Source organism: Chanos chanos, chromosome 4 (genome assembly GCF_902362185.1).
Source record: "Chanos chanos chromosome 4, fChaCha1.1, whole genome shotgun sequence".
In the NCBI taxonomy this organism is placed as follows: Eukaryota; Metazoa; Chordata; class Actinopteri; order Gonorynchiformes; family Chanidae; genus Chanos; species Chanos chanos.
Genome location: NC_044498.1, coordinates 25,437,042 through 25,453,494, shown reverse-complemented (window position 1 = coordinate 25,453,494; position 16,453 = coordinate 25,437,042). Strand labels below are relative to the sequence as shown.

General features: G+C 41.0%; 1 protein-coding gene across 1 annotated transcript in view; it reads right to left on the bottom strand.

Moving 5' to 3' along the window:
- The window catches only part of aig1 (androgen-induced 1 (H. sapiens)), a 32,359-nt gene extending 18,371 nt beyond the window's left edge, over positions 1–13,988 (bottom strand). Inside the window, exons 1-3 of the mRNA XM_030771972.1 lie at positions 13,848–13,988; positions 4,997–5,152; positions 1,994–2,095 (exon numbers count right to left, since the gene is read on the bottom strand). Coding sequence (XP_030627832.1) covers positions 1,994–2,095; positions 4,997–5,152; positions 13,848–13,988 — 399 coding nt within the window. The remainder of the gene's footprint in view (positions 1–1,993; positions 2,096–4,996; positions 5,153–13,847) is intronic.
- Positions 13,989–16,453: the final 2,465 nt, after the last annotated feature.

The following is a 16,453-nucleotide window of genomic DNA, read 5'->3' as shown; positions in this document are numbered from 1 at the left end:
TTCTGCCAAACACTAACAGGGCTTGGTCACTATTTCCTCCCCTAATGTAACCTCGGGAACAGAAGACTGTTGCCGTGGCAGCGTGGGTAAACAAACAAATGCGGTACCATGGAATGCAGCAAAATATTTACGATGGAGTAACCCCACTGCTGACACACACACACACACACACATACACACACACACATGCACTCACCAAGCCAGAGGGCTGTTCTGGAACCTTTGCATGTTGTAAATTACTTTCAGCTGTGAGGAACTCATTTTCCCCAGGGTTTACCCCCTAGCAACCTACTGTTCTCCCTGAGTCTTGACCGCCTTCTCACACGGCCCAACCCAGCTGCTGGTGGAAGTCATTGTGGGGTTGAGGAACATCTTGATGGACTAGGTTCAGTGTTTTCCTGCACTGAGATTCGTACTTTGATGCATTGGGCTCAGTTTCCCCCTGTAGTCTGCCTGATTACAGCCATGGATCATACTGACGTGGACGTTTAATACACCCAACAAAACATATTATCTCAGGTGATAACCTCAAGAAAATGACTTGTACATTTTTGCGTCACGGCTGGAAATAAATTTTTTTTCTGGTGTTGTCAGTGGGGTGTTTTCTGTTTGACATTGACCGACCGATGTTGCGAAGGCTACTTCAGCACGGGGGGGACAAAATGCGCGCAATTTCATTGATCATTTATGTTTGTCCAACAATTTTTGGGTTAGGTAATGTTATGTATCATAGTTCAGGCATCCCAGAAAGGGGGAGGGGACAGAATGACTGAAAATTGACACAGTTGCCCAGCAACTGGTTTGTTTACTGTAATTGGTCATTGGCAAAGGCCCAGGGCTATTCTCTCCTTCCCTCAATCCAAAGGAACCATGCCTATGACACATAATTCCAAAGCGCTTGGCTGTCAAATTTGTTCACAAGCACCCCATTTCAAACTGTCCCCTTCACTAATCCCTGGCATTCAGATGTGAAACTAATATGGTAATAGCTACACTTCACCCTCTAATTGGTTTTATGGCTCTTATTAACACAGTACAGTCCTTTTAGATCTGCAGGTCTGTCAATGGATAATTCCATTTAACAAGGGCCTTGTTTATGGTATAGGGAACTGCTATAGTGACTAACACTCTGTGGTACTAAATATAATGCTATTGTTACCAAACTGCCACACTGTCACAGTAACCTAACTCCATACAGTCTGAATATTGTGTCACAACCTGCACCGCCATTTTGGACTTTTAGTTGGATATGTCTTTGTGCTCCCGTTCTGTGTCTGTCTCCGCCCCTCACCTGTACCTGTTTGTCTCATTATTAACCTTGTTTAGTTTCAACCAATCCTGTGTTGCCCTGTTCAGTTCTCCTTCTATTTAAGTCCTAGTGTCATACTGCACCTTTTTGTTATCGGCTTTTATTAGTTTACACCTGTATTTGGATCTTCGTTTTAAGTAAAGTCTCCCGTTCTTTCACCCACATCATCGTGTCTTTGCACTTGGGTCCTGCACCACACCGCCAGCGTGACATATTGATTATCGGACTCATCTGTCAGACAAATCTTTAACACGAACACTTATTTGTTCCAGCCTGAGGAACATTTCTGTGATTGAAATCAGTCATTGCCTTAACTTCTTTTCAATTCTTTTAACATCTGATGTCATTTATTACATGAGAGATTAATCAGGAACAGTCTGTTCTTTTGGCTTTTGTCTTTGACATAAAAGGGATGCATTACTCTTCACCTTCACACCTGTAAAACATCAACTGTCATTTATATGAAATATAAATCTTTGGTGATATTATCTGTGGTTTTTAATGTGAGTAAACAAAAGGAAAGTCTGCAATCTGTACATTAAGCTGTGACTTTGATGGTGTTTTCATAAATGTCTCTGAGCCATGGGGTAATTAGAAGTTGTAAGACAAAACAAAACAGTCTATGAGGTCTAAATCATCGTCAGTTCTGCTTAAGTACTTCCAGAATTAAAACTCCAACCTCACCATTCCATGATTCAGCCACTGTGGTATGAAGTTGTCCAGGAGTCTTGGATACACCAGATCTCTGTCGTAAAGGTACAGAGCCCAAAACATGGTCACCACAAACTGAAAAAAAGCAAAACAAAACAAAAAACTTAAAAAATCACTGTGTCCATCTAAACCAGAGAATAGCCAAAGATACCAAATTAATGAAAGGTTGTTGGAGGTTATTAGACTTCATGAAAACTTATTGTCTTAATGTGGACATAGCATTTGTACCCCTTGTAGTGTGCTAAAAGCAGAAGCACAGGTCCTGGATCAGCTGCTATGAGGCACTTTCATCTTCACCTCAATTTGAAGGTGAACCTGCCCTTTTACTGAGGTGGCCTGCAATGTTAGAAACAGGCAGACCACCTACTATTGCCCCACAGGAGAGTCTCAGTATGCCAAGACGTCAAACACTGACTTCCTGACATCTCTCTGTCTCGCTCTCTCTCTCTACCACTTCATCAAAAGGATTAGTGTAGGACTCGAAAGTGTGATGAGTGAAGAAATCAGCCATGAGCGGAGGCATCTGACAGCACTGGTGCTCATGGTTTTCGTATCAGCATACCATAATTAATCCCTATGAGTTCACTGCTCTGCCCCACTCTCACCCCACATTTTCCTGGGAGGAAAAGAGCTACATATGCCTCCTGTAAGATGGACAGTAGTAAGCTTATGAGAAAGGGGATCAAACACTCAGCAAAAACAAGCATGTTACAATGTAGTACAGTGAAGGTTCTGAAGATGGGTTTTGTGAGGTCATTGCCTAGCTCTGAGGGGAGGCTTAGGTGAGAGGGATTCCAGCTTAGATCTGAAATCCCACTGATCCAGACAGTCTTAACCACTACCAAACCATTCACATTAACAGCCTTCATTTTAGGACGTTACAGTTTCCAATCTGGACTGGCAGAGTCTGGGATTACCAAGTACTATCCCAGTTTTCACTAAGGCCAGAAAAATAAACTGGCTAGGATGGGACCCTCTGATCCAAGTATTCTGAAGGCAGACCACTTGTGCACTATCATTCCTGGGTTGAGAGTGTGAAGGAGACAAGTTGACTAACAGATAGGTGTTCGAATACTCTTCAAGTCATACACCTCTCTGTTCTCACTCACATCCCCCAAACCTGCAGGAAAAACCCAAACAGAGCTCTGTGGGTTTCCCTCTCAGCTAGCCATATTAGAATGACCTTTTCCTATTCTTAATGACTGAATTCATGTTAGGTTGATGAATTCAGGTTGATGTATGTTATGCTGAGGGCCAATATTACACCTGACTTGCACGGAAAACCTGCACACTGATGGGAACGGAGACAAGTTGCGTGTTATGCGTCAGCCTGTTTGCTGTGGGCTCAATTCCCGGCATTGGCTGAACTGCTAATGATGCCTGTTGTGCTGATGGTAAGGCAAGCCCTACAGCCAGCTCCCAGACAATGGGTCGATGCCAAACAGCACATCATATACTTTCTGATGATGATGATGATGGTGATTGCATCATGATTGGCATCAGATGGTAAAAGAGCAGGCTATCCTCCAGCCACAATCATGTTGAGTAATCATCACTTAAAGTACCCTCTGGATGAAGCTGCATTCATTTTACCATTACAATAATGTGTATTACCAAGCCTTGGTAGGTTATAAGTCTTTCTCTGCACCATATTTTGCTCGAAATGCCAATACATTGCCTGATAAACATAATCGCTTGGCTCAAGCCTTCTGTCCTGTGACATCTAAGATCAGTACCAATATCCCCACATCTGCAACCCCAGCATACTGCAGCACCCAGAAGTAATGCCAGACATTTGCAGGCACAATTTAAATATTTTCCACACAATTATCTGATGGCCATCACGGATGAATAAGGGCAACAAAAACACACAGTGTTTCCCTCTTTTCCCCAAGGGAGCGTTTCTGCGTCCTCTGTCGGTTCAGACCCATGACATGACACCCTGCACAGATAGATGACGTCTCTTTTGCAAAGCAAATCGTCTCTGTGTTTAAGACAATGCATTTCGGTGTCCCTAGTCACCTTATGCAAAGCACTTTTATGAAGCAGCATGTGCAGCAGCAAGCACTGTAAGAATAACAGCTATGTGTTGTCATGACGGGTATTCCTCCCTGCTATACCTTGGCACTTCATCTCAAGCTTTTGATACTTATCAAACCAGAGAAGACAACTGTCTTTCTATATCTGTTCAAAAACTTCTCAACATTTTTTACCCCAAAATTATTGAACTACACTAAAATAACTAATTAAGTTATGTAAGGGCGGGGACTGAATGGTACGAATAACTGTTGTGCTCTCAGCTTGCTAGAGTTTCCCAGCGTGCATCATCCAACATGTGTTCTACAGCATTACTTGTTTTTCCATGAGCCGAATAATTGCCTGAAATGTGTTTTGAATGGTCATCTCTGTTTTGCTTGTTGATCTTTGGTTTCAAGCGTCTTAACATTAATGATGAACACGGAAGGAAGGGAAAGGAAAATGTGGCTCCTAAAAATGCGCTGAATTCACGTGAGGCCTTTGTCTTTTCTCCACATTAATAACTACACTGGATGGATGACAGTCTGTGGCTCATTCACGTTGCACGACTTCCTAGGACCAAATCATAATTCATTCCCGTCATGAAGAGCTTTGCAGTTTTGCTTCTCTCCTCTACAATAAAAAAGAAAATAACCTTAATTTCAACACTTTTGCTGCTGATGTGTCCACTACAACCCTAACACAGCGTACATTAAAGGTGAAAGAGGAGCAGAAATTGCTATTTTCACACTTTAACCCCTCATTAATTACTTTTACTATTGAGCACTTTCATCAGTGACATCAGACGCAGCTATGCTTACACGTTTGTTAAAGAAGTACAACAATTATGTTTGTGGATCATATCAGGTGTGGGACAGATCAGGGTTGAAAAGAGGTCTTACAATAACTGTGATCAATTAGTGAAGTGGGTGGGTTTATAGACTTGTTGGCAGAGCTTACCACTCCAACAGGAAAAGCAAGCACAGCCATCATCCAATCCCGTAGGCTGATCAGCTTCCTCAGTTGTCTCTCCTGCTCCTGATTGGCACTGCCCTTGGTCAGGAGGCTGGATAGGTCTGTTAGCACACACACACCAAAGAATACTGTCTGGATGACCTGGAGTGGAGAAAAAGAGGATGTTTGAAAGCATCAGCTTATGGCCCAATGTATCCTGCTTAAGACTGGCTAACCCATCAGTCCAATTCAGTTCAACCCAGTTTACTTTTATTTGCATTGCACATGTCCAGTGAGTTTCAACCATGGTGTCACATAAGCAAACACAAACCCAAACTTTTCCAGATCAACACAACCATATGCTGAGGCTACCTTCAGAGCCTCTGTTGAGCATGTCATTGTGGTGAAACTGAAATGTCATCTCTTCAAGCATCCTTACCCATGACCATAAATTAAGTGCATGGCTGTAAGCTGCATGGAAGTGACAGAAATGCCACATGATGTGAATATTTCAGACTGTACACAGAGAGACTGAGATATTCCAGCTGATACTTGGGTCACTGGCAGCCTTGGTCAAAAGGAGCTCTGCTGGGATTCACAGTGACCTTACTGATGTATTAGTCAGACTTCAACCATCTAATTGGTGATCACTTTGGACTGACTTGTCCATGTAACTTTGTACAACCACTTGAGCGCATGACAAACATTGCTACATTAACGTAGTTGTGTAAAACACACATGGAAAACATTTGTATAATGACATAAGGAAACAATGTTGTATGTGGATAGAAAGCACCAATCTGTTGTTTTTTTAGCACAGATTTTTCTGCCCAGAAGATCCACTTACACTAACTACAAATCTAATTTTCTGCAAGCTTCCAGTCAGTGGAGGAGCAGTAATGAATCTCTTCCACCACTGCAGGAGACAAACTAGGGAGGGTTCCATCACCATCCCACTAATCCCAAGACCTTGGCCATCAACTTCCTGGGTCCATCTCCCATCCAGCTCCTACCTCAGCTACAACTGATCCACACACTGTCTCTGGACATGACCAGCAACTTCCAGTCTGTACATGAATGGACTTGCTGCGGTGATCCTTAAGCTAGGTAGCCATTTTCCTTGTCTTGAGAAGTACTTAACCTTGACAATAATCCTAGATTCCAACAGCCTCATCAATCTGATACAGCCTTTATTTATTTTCATGCACTCTTGGCAGCAATTTCAATGCGTAGGTCAGGTTTAGGCAAGTCCTGTCGTGTTCAGAGACAATATAAGTTAAATAAGTATATTTAAATGCAAGTTAAATTTAGGAATAAATAAGATATGAAAGACTTTATGGAATCTTCAAAGAAAAGTTTAAATATCAAGCAATGTCAAGCAGTTGTAGGCAAAAGATAATAAATTTGATATTAATAAATAGACAAAGAACATATGGCTGTGATCACAAGTATTTAAACAATATAGACAATCACAATAAATAAAGGCAAATACAGAGATTGTTAGGTTGCTGATTATTCAAAGTGTAAGCTAACCCTAACTACAAACCATACTGTTAAAGACAGAATGATTGAAGGAACAGCCAAAGTCTCCAATATGAAGAAAATGACTAAATAGTCTAAAGTCGATGTAGATTTATTCTAACCAGTGCCAGAACATGATTATCGATGTAGTTAATTTGGCTGCTCTGCCAAGCGCTGTTCGCTAATGGTTACACTCTGGTTGAAGACGGGATCCTGAGCTTCTCTGATGAGAGGAGGCTTGGCCTCAAGTCTCTGAGATGAGGAGATCAACAGTAAGGGAGCTGAGACCTTTAAGGTCCCATGGAGTTTGGGGTCACAGAATGAATGGGCTGTATCATAAAACTGTATGAGATTGACACAAGATCAGACATATACAGAATGAATGATATACAAGGTCCACTCAATGTCTAGTGGCATACAGGTTTTACAATTACAATTACAATTTGGCATTTTGCAGATGATTTTAAACCAAAGTGACTTACAAATAGTGTGTCAATGAAGTTTAACTACCTCATAAGCAAAAGATCGCAGCAGGAATTCAAATTAGTTATTTTCAGTACCATGCTCCTGTATATCGTGCAGCATAGAGACAAGGTTAGAACAGAGATTTTTTTTTTTTTTTTTTTTTTTTTTACATTTTATACCATAAAATGTATAACATAACATAAAAGAGAGGTTACACATTGGGGGACAGGTGGATTCTGAAAAGGTGGGTTTTCAGTCTCCTGTGGAAGATGGTGAGTGATTGTGCAGTTCTGGTTGGGTGAGGAAGGTCATTCCACCACTGCAGAAAGAGGGCAGAAAGAAGACGTGGCCGAGTGGAAGGGCTGCCAGGTTCCTGAAGTGAGGGGACCACCAGCTGCCCAGAGGAGGTTGAGCAGAGAGATCTGGTTAGAGTGTCTACATATACATTTTTAACATGTAGATGTCAAGTTAGATAGATAGAATAGCAGGTTGGGAGAATTGTAAAATTTATTCCAGGTGTAACTTTTTGGAGATATACATGGTGCCAGCTTTGTTGACTATGCTTCCTCAAAGCACAAAGGTACTCCGCATGGCGGAAGCAGAGCAGAGGCAAGCCAGAGAATAGGCTTTTGAATCAGGCCAAAAAGGCCTTATCATCCTACCAACAGAGACATGCAAATTGCTGATGAAGCAGCTAGTATCATTTTTGGTTGATCAAAAACTAGGTCTCGCTATGTATGAAACTGCCAACCATGGCCAGGCACACTCAGAGCGAATGCAGTCCAATGAATTTACTGCCTTTCTGTGTTGCATCATGCTGAAAAGTTCATTGAAAAGTTGGACAATGGAGTTGGGCAAGTTTTTGAGCACAACTGATCAGTCCAAAGGCATGATCATCAATAAGATCACCAGACTGGGTGGGCTATAAGCATTCCAGTATTCCCAAAGGACATGTAGCACTTCTTGGTCATGCCTTTTGCTTTACATGAAGCTCATCCATTTTTCAAAGACTGAGGGATCAGTTACTACATGGGTTACTGGATTCTTCATCTTGAAGACTTGTCATTTACAGTGCAATCTGAGGATATCGGCATGTGACATTTGTCTTTGAGAATCTTGAGGTAGCTGGCCTGACCATCAATCCAAGATTGCTCTGCCAAAGACCGATACTGAAAACCATGTTTGGGAAGGGAGTCAGCATGAAACATAACAGGAAAGTCACAGCAACTGAGTCCTGTCCTCTCTCTGAAACCAATAAACAGGTGTTTCTCACTTTTCTGCCAGAGTGGTTTGCCAAACTATCCCTACAAAGAAGAGCTCTCCAAAGCAGATTCAACAGGCAGAGGAAGTTGTTGGAACTTTCACAACGTCTGGCCTGCCCTTGGCAAGATTCTCATACTGCCAAGGCCCAAGTCTGAAAAACCATTTGTTTTATAAACTCTGAGACCAGTCTGAATAGGTAACTGGTTCAGTTACTCCTCTCATTTGCAACCTACTGAGTTTTTCGTTTTCAACTTTGAAATGCAGAGCACACAACATTGGTCTGATCTTGCATAAATGAAGGTTTACAAATGAGTCTACACTGAAGGGTGCTTCAGTTCTTTTCAGTTACACTGGTTTGTATATGAGCATGTCAGCATGTTTTGCAAGAGCATGATGTAGTTGTTTTCTGAGACTTTTACAGGTGTCTTGAATATCTCCCTCTGCCCCTCTGACCACTCATTCAGTTGTCATTCTAGTGCAATCATACCATGTGAATGATTTTAGCCCTATAGTGGATGGCTGTAACTTCAACTGCAGGACCTGTGGACAACGACAGCACAGGAGGACCATGTGTCCACTTCAAACTAGGGATGTCCCAATCCGATCTCAAAGATCAGTATCGGGGCCGATCAAGGCATTTTTTAACAGATCGGTATCGGCTTTACTGAGCCTGACCCTAAGCCCGATCCTTTGTTTTACGTCAGCTGTCACACAGGTGTGGTAAACAGAGAGCATAATTTGTGGCAGGATGTGGCTAAAATGTCTGCAGTGTGGATATGTTTTAAATTGGGAAACAAAAGCAGTCCAACAGCCACTTGTAATGTTTGCAATGCGAGCATTTTGCGAGGCGGTAGTAACACAGAGCTGGGTTCAGTAGGCTACTACCGCTTTGATACAGCACCTAAAAAATAAACACTCAGTGAAATACAGTGAGTTCACTCAGGTAACACAGGCAAAGGCTGCTCCGAAGCAACACACATTGGAGGATATACTTTTAAAAGGAGAGAGAAATTTCCTTGAGACAGTGACAAGGCCAAAAAGATTAACGAGAGGGTAATTGAATTAATCGCTTTGGACGACCAGCCCATGTGGTAGCGAATTAAGAGGTGCGTTCAAATTTGGCAAATTGGCGAACGGGTTTTCGTTTAACTTTTAAATTTGAACGTTGTTTTAGGTCAGCATACTCCAACGACATTAATCCTCAAGGCTATTAACAACAACCAAGGCATGATTTCAAAATTTGAACACCTAATGCTTTAGCTGTATGTGATGTATGTGAGTTAGCCTAAACTAATGACCACAGAGAGCAATACAGTCGCTTAACTAACGCTAAGGATTGATAACGATAGCATACAAAAAAGAGGCTTTCAGAAAAAGTTTCAACGTAACTGACAATTAGACAATTTAACCACTTGAATTATTGTAAGATTAAATAAAATCGGACGCTAAGGTATATTTTCTGGTATAACTCCCACAGTACGCCTTACCCTCTCAACACTACATTCAGCCTGTGCTCTACTGTAGCTTTACAAGAAAGTTTACTTTGTTATTTTGTAAAATAAAAAAAAGTAATTAAAAAAAATGTAAAGAGCAGCTTGGCCATAGGCAATTTTTTTCTTAATGGATTTGCTATTCAGTTGTCAAGCATATACACTGAATTGGTTTTAATAACTTTAATGAACTTGAAATGTGCACTGTGCAACTGTATTAGGGAAATACAAGTATCAGATCGGGACATGGTATCGCCAGATTCTCACTATTAAATGACTCTGATCAGGATCGGGTTTTATCTCCTCAGTAATCAACAGTGGACTGGGAGCTTCTCTTTTACCGCAAGCAAAAAATCAGGGTGGTCCTGAACTTCGCTCTTGGTTGAGGGATGTGAGATTTTAACATCTCAAAGTGCCCTTGGTTCTGCTTACTTGACAGTCTGCAACTGCTTGTCTGTGTGACACGGAACAACATACCCCATTCCCCATCAGCTGTACCTCCCTTTTTGCTAGCCTGTACCTCAGCTGGCTGCCAGTTTATTGGTTCCTGTCACATTTTGTAGGACTTGGGCTCCCTTATCATGTGCTTCCACAGCCATGGCTTTACCAAGTGTTCACAACCTGTGCCCCTGACATAACTTGTGGAGAACATTTCTTCAAACATAGCAACCAAGTGCACACTCTGACTCCAGCGTGTGATTCTTCAGCTTTAGTTACACAGGAGGAAGAAACAGACTCCCCCGGGTGTCTGACTAAATCTTTATGCAAGTCCACTGTGCTTAGGATTAAAATATCGTCCAACACCGTTGACAAGTTTGGTGAATTAAGCCTTTTGCCCCCCATTTCCCCAATATTTTCCCCAAGCAATCTGATGTGTAACTATATAGTAGAGTATGTGGCTGCATCCAGAAAATGTGACAGCTCACTTTGTTTTTGATTCAGTGGTTTCAGTTGCTTTGAAGGAAAAGTTTGGCATATCATCATAATTGTCTCATGCCACAGCAGTAAGACTGAACACATCTGCTTTACTGAAAAGCACCATGATTTCCACTGTGGCCACTCATTGCTGACTTCTTTTGAAAGCCATGGAGCCACCTGTGGAAGCTTATTTACTGACCACTACAACTCACATTAGTTATGCTGGCTGACCCACTTTTTTCTTTTAGGCCATAATAACAGACTAGATTAAAACCTGTTTCATAGAACATGGAACAATACATTCTGTCTATTATTTATGGTATTTTATACCAAATTTCCTTCCCCAACTGGCAATGTCCACTTAACTGATAGTCTCCAAAAAGACCTCCCCTTACATCTGCAGAACCATTCACTCCTTCTTCTCACATAACAGGCTGCACAGCATCACATAACAATGCAATGTGGTTGATGGAGGGCGTTACTCACGTGACGATACCCACTACTAAAACAGCACCTAACTGTTAATGGCCATCAAAGAATAGCAAGACAAAGAGTCACCCTGACAGACACATGACACACCAAAGCCTGTCTCATGACCTTTGACACCCAGCCGCAGACAGAACACATGCCATTTTTCAAGAAACACAATTTCACTGAAACCAGCTGACTTCAGGCAAAATGCCACAATAATCCTTCATAATCTTCTCTACGGAAGTCTGAGCTGGGACAAAGTGAGGTTTTCGATCTTATTAGGTTACTGTTGAGTTTTTTGTAATCAGTGGCAGTCACTATCTTTGGGGTTGGAAAATCCTTTGTGCTTCCTGACAGAATGCTTTGTTTTACAGGCATATTAATGACAAATTGGTCATTTTATAGGCTCGACTCACTGTTTCAACAAAGCCAAGCTTACATGTATTGCATTCCCTACCACCCAACGTCTTTACATTTTACTGGACTTCTACTTTTAGAGATGGCAAAACTGAATACTGTACATGTGCCTCTTGCTTCTTTCAAATACAAATTGCTCAGAACAAAGACTTCACACTAAGATGTAATGTTAGCATTGAATGGTGACACAGCTTCTTCCTTTGCTCTCTCTCTCTCTCTCTATCTCTCTCTCTCCTTTTCCATACAACCCTAAAACCCTTAAAGACAACAGCATTAACATAAGCATTCAACACATGGATTATTACTCTTGCAATCAAGTCAGCGTCTGAATCCAAGAACAGAGCTAACCCAATAAACAGGTTAAGTCAAGAGTCCTCAGGTCTTACTTATACAAAAAATATGTGTACAAATACACAAGGCCCACAGAGAGAGAAAAAAGTTCACTGTTCACTGTTTAAATAATGAAGGCCAAGCATGCTATATATCATATCTAGTTTAAGTACTATTTCACATTTAGTTTGCTGTGCACTTATAAACAGTACATGAATGATTGCTTCATACCTCTTATTTGGGATTTAGAGACAAGAAAAGTCATGCTGTTTTTTGACTGTGCTGCATTTACTGCACTGTCAGCTCTGATCTTTCTAAAAAAGTGATTCACTCAATAAACGCACTTCTTGGAATTGTGTAGCTCAGCTAATTAAACCATACTGAGCCCCTGATCTACCCACTGAATGAAGTGGACACACATGATCAGTCTCACGTGTGATCTGCATTACCCAGAGTGCTTTGCTCAAAGCCTTACTTCCTCCAGCGTCTCACTATGGAGAATGGAAACCCAAATCTGGGCCTTGCATTCAATAATACATGAACCTCTCTTTGTGAAAGCATACGTGGCCAAAATCACAGTTAAGCGCCAGTGTAGTGAGGTCTTTGTAATTACTCCTTCAGTCCTAATGACAGAGGGGACACACAGCCACTCACTGTCAGCCTGCCTTGAACGTACACTGAACTATGACTGACAGGGGCCCCTGACCTCTGCCACAATCAGTTAAAACAGAAATAGGCATTTATGTATTAATTTTACTATAACCATTAATATCTCTGATTTAGAATGACCCAGTTTTTTCAGGCAGAAATGTATAAATTCTCATGACAAAATGAATCACATTAACCTATTTCTGTCACCGTGTCTTTTGCTTGTCTTCTCCAGCTTTGTAAAGTGACAGGCCTGTGTCAACAAAGCAACACACCTAGTGGTGAAAAGTAAGATCTAAGATTTTAAAAAAAACCAAACAAAAAAAAGACAGGGTCAAGTGTTACTATATTCACAGAAATGCATGATGGGAACTGTTAATAAAATAGCTTACAAGCCATTATTATGCGGATTAGGGGACAAAAGGAAGATAAAATACCATAAAAATATGAGGATAAATTAACAGGTCAGTGTAGTCAATTAGTTATGTCACAACTACTCATGGTTTAAACTGATTGTCAGTAGTTTCAAATCAATCTATTTATTGCTATATCTAAAATATATCTAAAGCTAAAATTCTTCAGAAAACAAATTTAAATAATAGCCTTCGCTATACTAGTATCATAAGAACCATCTATCAAAACTATTCTCCCTGTCTAAAGTCAGAATATGGTACAAGAGAGCCCAAAAATAGAAATGGTATTGAACAATGAAACAAATGAGACCACTGCTGTTTTGCATTCTGCTCTAGAGCCATTTAAACAGCTGTAAAAGGAAAAGAAAAATGAAGCGTTAATGTGGAAAACTTGAGTCAGAACCTGACAAACTGACAAACCCCTAAGAACCTGCACTGAATCACTCACGAATGTCGTTTGTTGAGATGAAGTGTAGCCTACAACACGTGCTAATACTTAAAATGATGCTGGTCTAACAGGCCTTGATGTGACCTGCCTCTGTGTTTAAATATGGGTAATGTGATGACAGACAGAAAAAAATACTTTGTCGAGATTTTCGTCATCCGATTATTTAATAGTTTACACATAAATAATTCCAGTATTTTTAAGGCCTGGGGTTTCTCTATTCATGATATGAAGACATATAACTGAAATTAACTGCCTTTTAGAATATGCAGTTTTACAGCTTCAGATGGTTTGTAAGTGAGAGGCTCTGTGTTAATGCGCACAGAGACGCCGTGTCTCGGTGCCACCGTTTTATACGGGTACACGTCTTACTCAGCATCCCAAGGCCTGCCTCCAGACACGGAGATTCAGCACCACGGAAATGGCCATAGAATTCCGACATAAATCAAACATCATATGAGAATGGCGACACTTACCAGATCTATGAACGTTAGAAACTTCCAGCTACCGCCGTAAGTTTGATGCGCGGGCATGTCAATAGCCTTATAATTGCAGATGATTGAGAAATAAGATAAGAGAATTGCCACTCTTAGAATCTGGGATGGGATGAGCGCCATTTTCTACGTTCAGTTTCCGTCTCGAGCGATATCCTGTTGACAGAATGATACCGTGGCGAGGGGAGGTCGCACACTCCGAGGGATGCTGGAAGATGTTGCGTAAGAGATGTGCGCGAGAGTGCAGGGGGAAATGGGGGGGGGGGCTGTTGCTATGGTAACATGGAATGCTACCGATACTGTGCCAAGAGTCTAAGCCGGATGGTTCACCGCATTCAGTGAGGACGGATTCTAAATCAAGTTTTCTCTTTATCCATTACGTTATTCACCCGATTTAAATTATGGGCTCCCCTCATAGAAGCAGATTTGGCACACACACGTCATACTGGCCAGAAGATGCATTCCATAGGCTTCACAAAGACAGACGTACTGTAACACTCTCATTATATATATGTATCTCTCTTTCTCTCTCTCTCTCTCTCTCTGTGTGTGTGTATATATATTTATATATATATATATATATATTTTTTTTTCACAGATGCATTGATATCCTTTAAAAGAACAATTCAGGCTACAGCACACACAATTTATCCAATAAACTGTTCACTTCATGTTCTTCATTCCAGTTGGTTTAATGAGTTCACACTTAATAGTACGTGATGCTTCACATCTGAGATGCCAGTGCCTTTGTGCTTATTCACTGGCATGGCATAACAGACAAATGCTGGTATGAACTAAATATTTACAAAAATGTGAATACCTAGACCATATTTCCCAGGATAGGTTCCCATTTCTGTTCGTTCTACAACAGACAATACTTTTAACAGAGTGGTGTTTGGAAGTAAAGACTGATAGGAACAGCACAAGAGAGACACAATGTGAGAACCTTGTGAGTCAACTGAGCTGCATAAGAGACACAATTTGTCAAAAATGTGCTCCACTGTCTCGACACTGAAACTCTGGATTTTTGTAATCTGGTATTGGTCATTTGAGTCAAGTTATTTTGAAAGATGACAGACTAAAATTCCCACCCCTTAAAATCAATCTTCTGCTAAAACTACACCGCCAAAGGCATTTATTAAGTGGAAAATCCCCAACTGGAGAAAACCTTTCTTATCTTGCCTGTTAAAGACATGGAGAAGTGGGTATTACTGATGTCTGGGTTAGACTTCATACAGGTCAACACTGAGTGCATACATGGTTCTTTCATGGTGTCCTCATCTAACTTGACAACATAACAAGTTAAGTATGAGGACTACCACTGCTCTTACTGCTAAGCAGAGGAAGGTAGATTTAAAACATTGTTGATAGGTAAAGTACATAAAGGATCTGATTTCTGAAGTAGAATAGAATAAAATAGAATAGAAAATTCCCAAAAATTCAACATTTAATCTGCACCAGTATGTAGTGTATACTTTATGCAGCACTAGAAAATGCCAAGAGACCAGTGTAGTGCCAGTGTAGTGAGGTCTTTGTAATTACTCCTTCAGTCCTAATGACAGAGGGGACACACAGCCACTCACTGTCAGCCTGCCTTGAACGTACACTGAACTATGACTGACAGGGGCCCCTGACCTCTGCCACAATCAGTAAAAACAGAAATAGGCATTTATGTATTAATTTTACTATAACCATTAATATCTCTGATTTAGAATGACCCAGTTTTTTCAGGCAGAAATGTATAAATTCTCATGACAAAAATGAATCACATTAACCTATTAATCTGCACCAGTGTGTAGTGTATACTTTATGCGGCACTAGAAAATGCCAAGAGACCATGAGTCCAAGCGAAGAGTTTGTCTGTCTAGTGTTTCAGTGCTGAAGGAATCATGCACACATTGAGAGCTTGCCGTCCAAATGTGCATTCAATTTATGCTACAGACGTTCACCAGTGAACTCAAATTAAACTTTAGCCTATTTCTCTCTCTGTGCCAATTAAATATGTAGGAAATATGTATTACAGTTCCTGAAAGGCTGTAAAACTGAATTAAATATTAACTTGCCATGAGAAACTCCTGGAGTGTTCGTGGAACAGTCTCAATATTTAAAAGATAAGGATGAACCATTGTCCATTTTGTTTGTCCCTTTGACTTCATGAGAAGAGGCCAAACTCTCAGCCCTGTCCGTGAGTAAACGCTGATCTGTTGTATTCTGCAAGGTGGTTTTTTTAGACAGCTTTTGATGCTAGTCTTTGAGATTCCTGTCCAGTATCCCGAGCTCTCAGACATTCTCACTATTCTCTGAGACAGCGTTTTCTTTAGTCACTGAGTACTGACAGGCAGGCCTCCTCACTCCTGGGCCACTGACAGCTTTTCTGCAGGTGTGACTGAACGCCACTCTGTCTGTCCCATGAGTGAGATATTCATGCACTCCTTCACAACTTTTGACTTGTTTCAGGTTTGTACGTCACTACTGCACTGAAGTTAAAAATAACCTGCCTCAAGCTCATTACGACGCTGGCTTATTCAGAGACACATAATGCCCCCACACAAATGCTGGCATGGCACAGTGATTTGGATCTGTTTGCA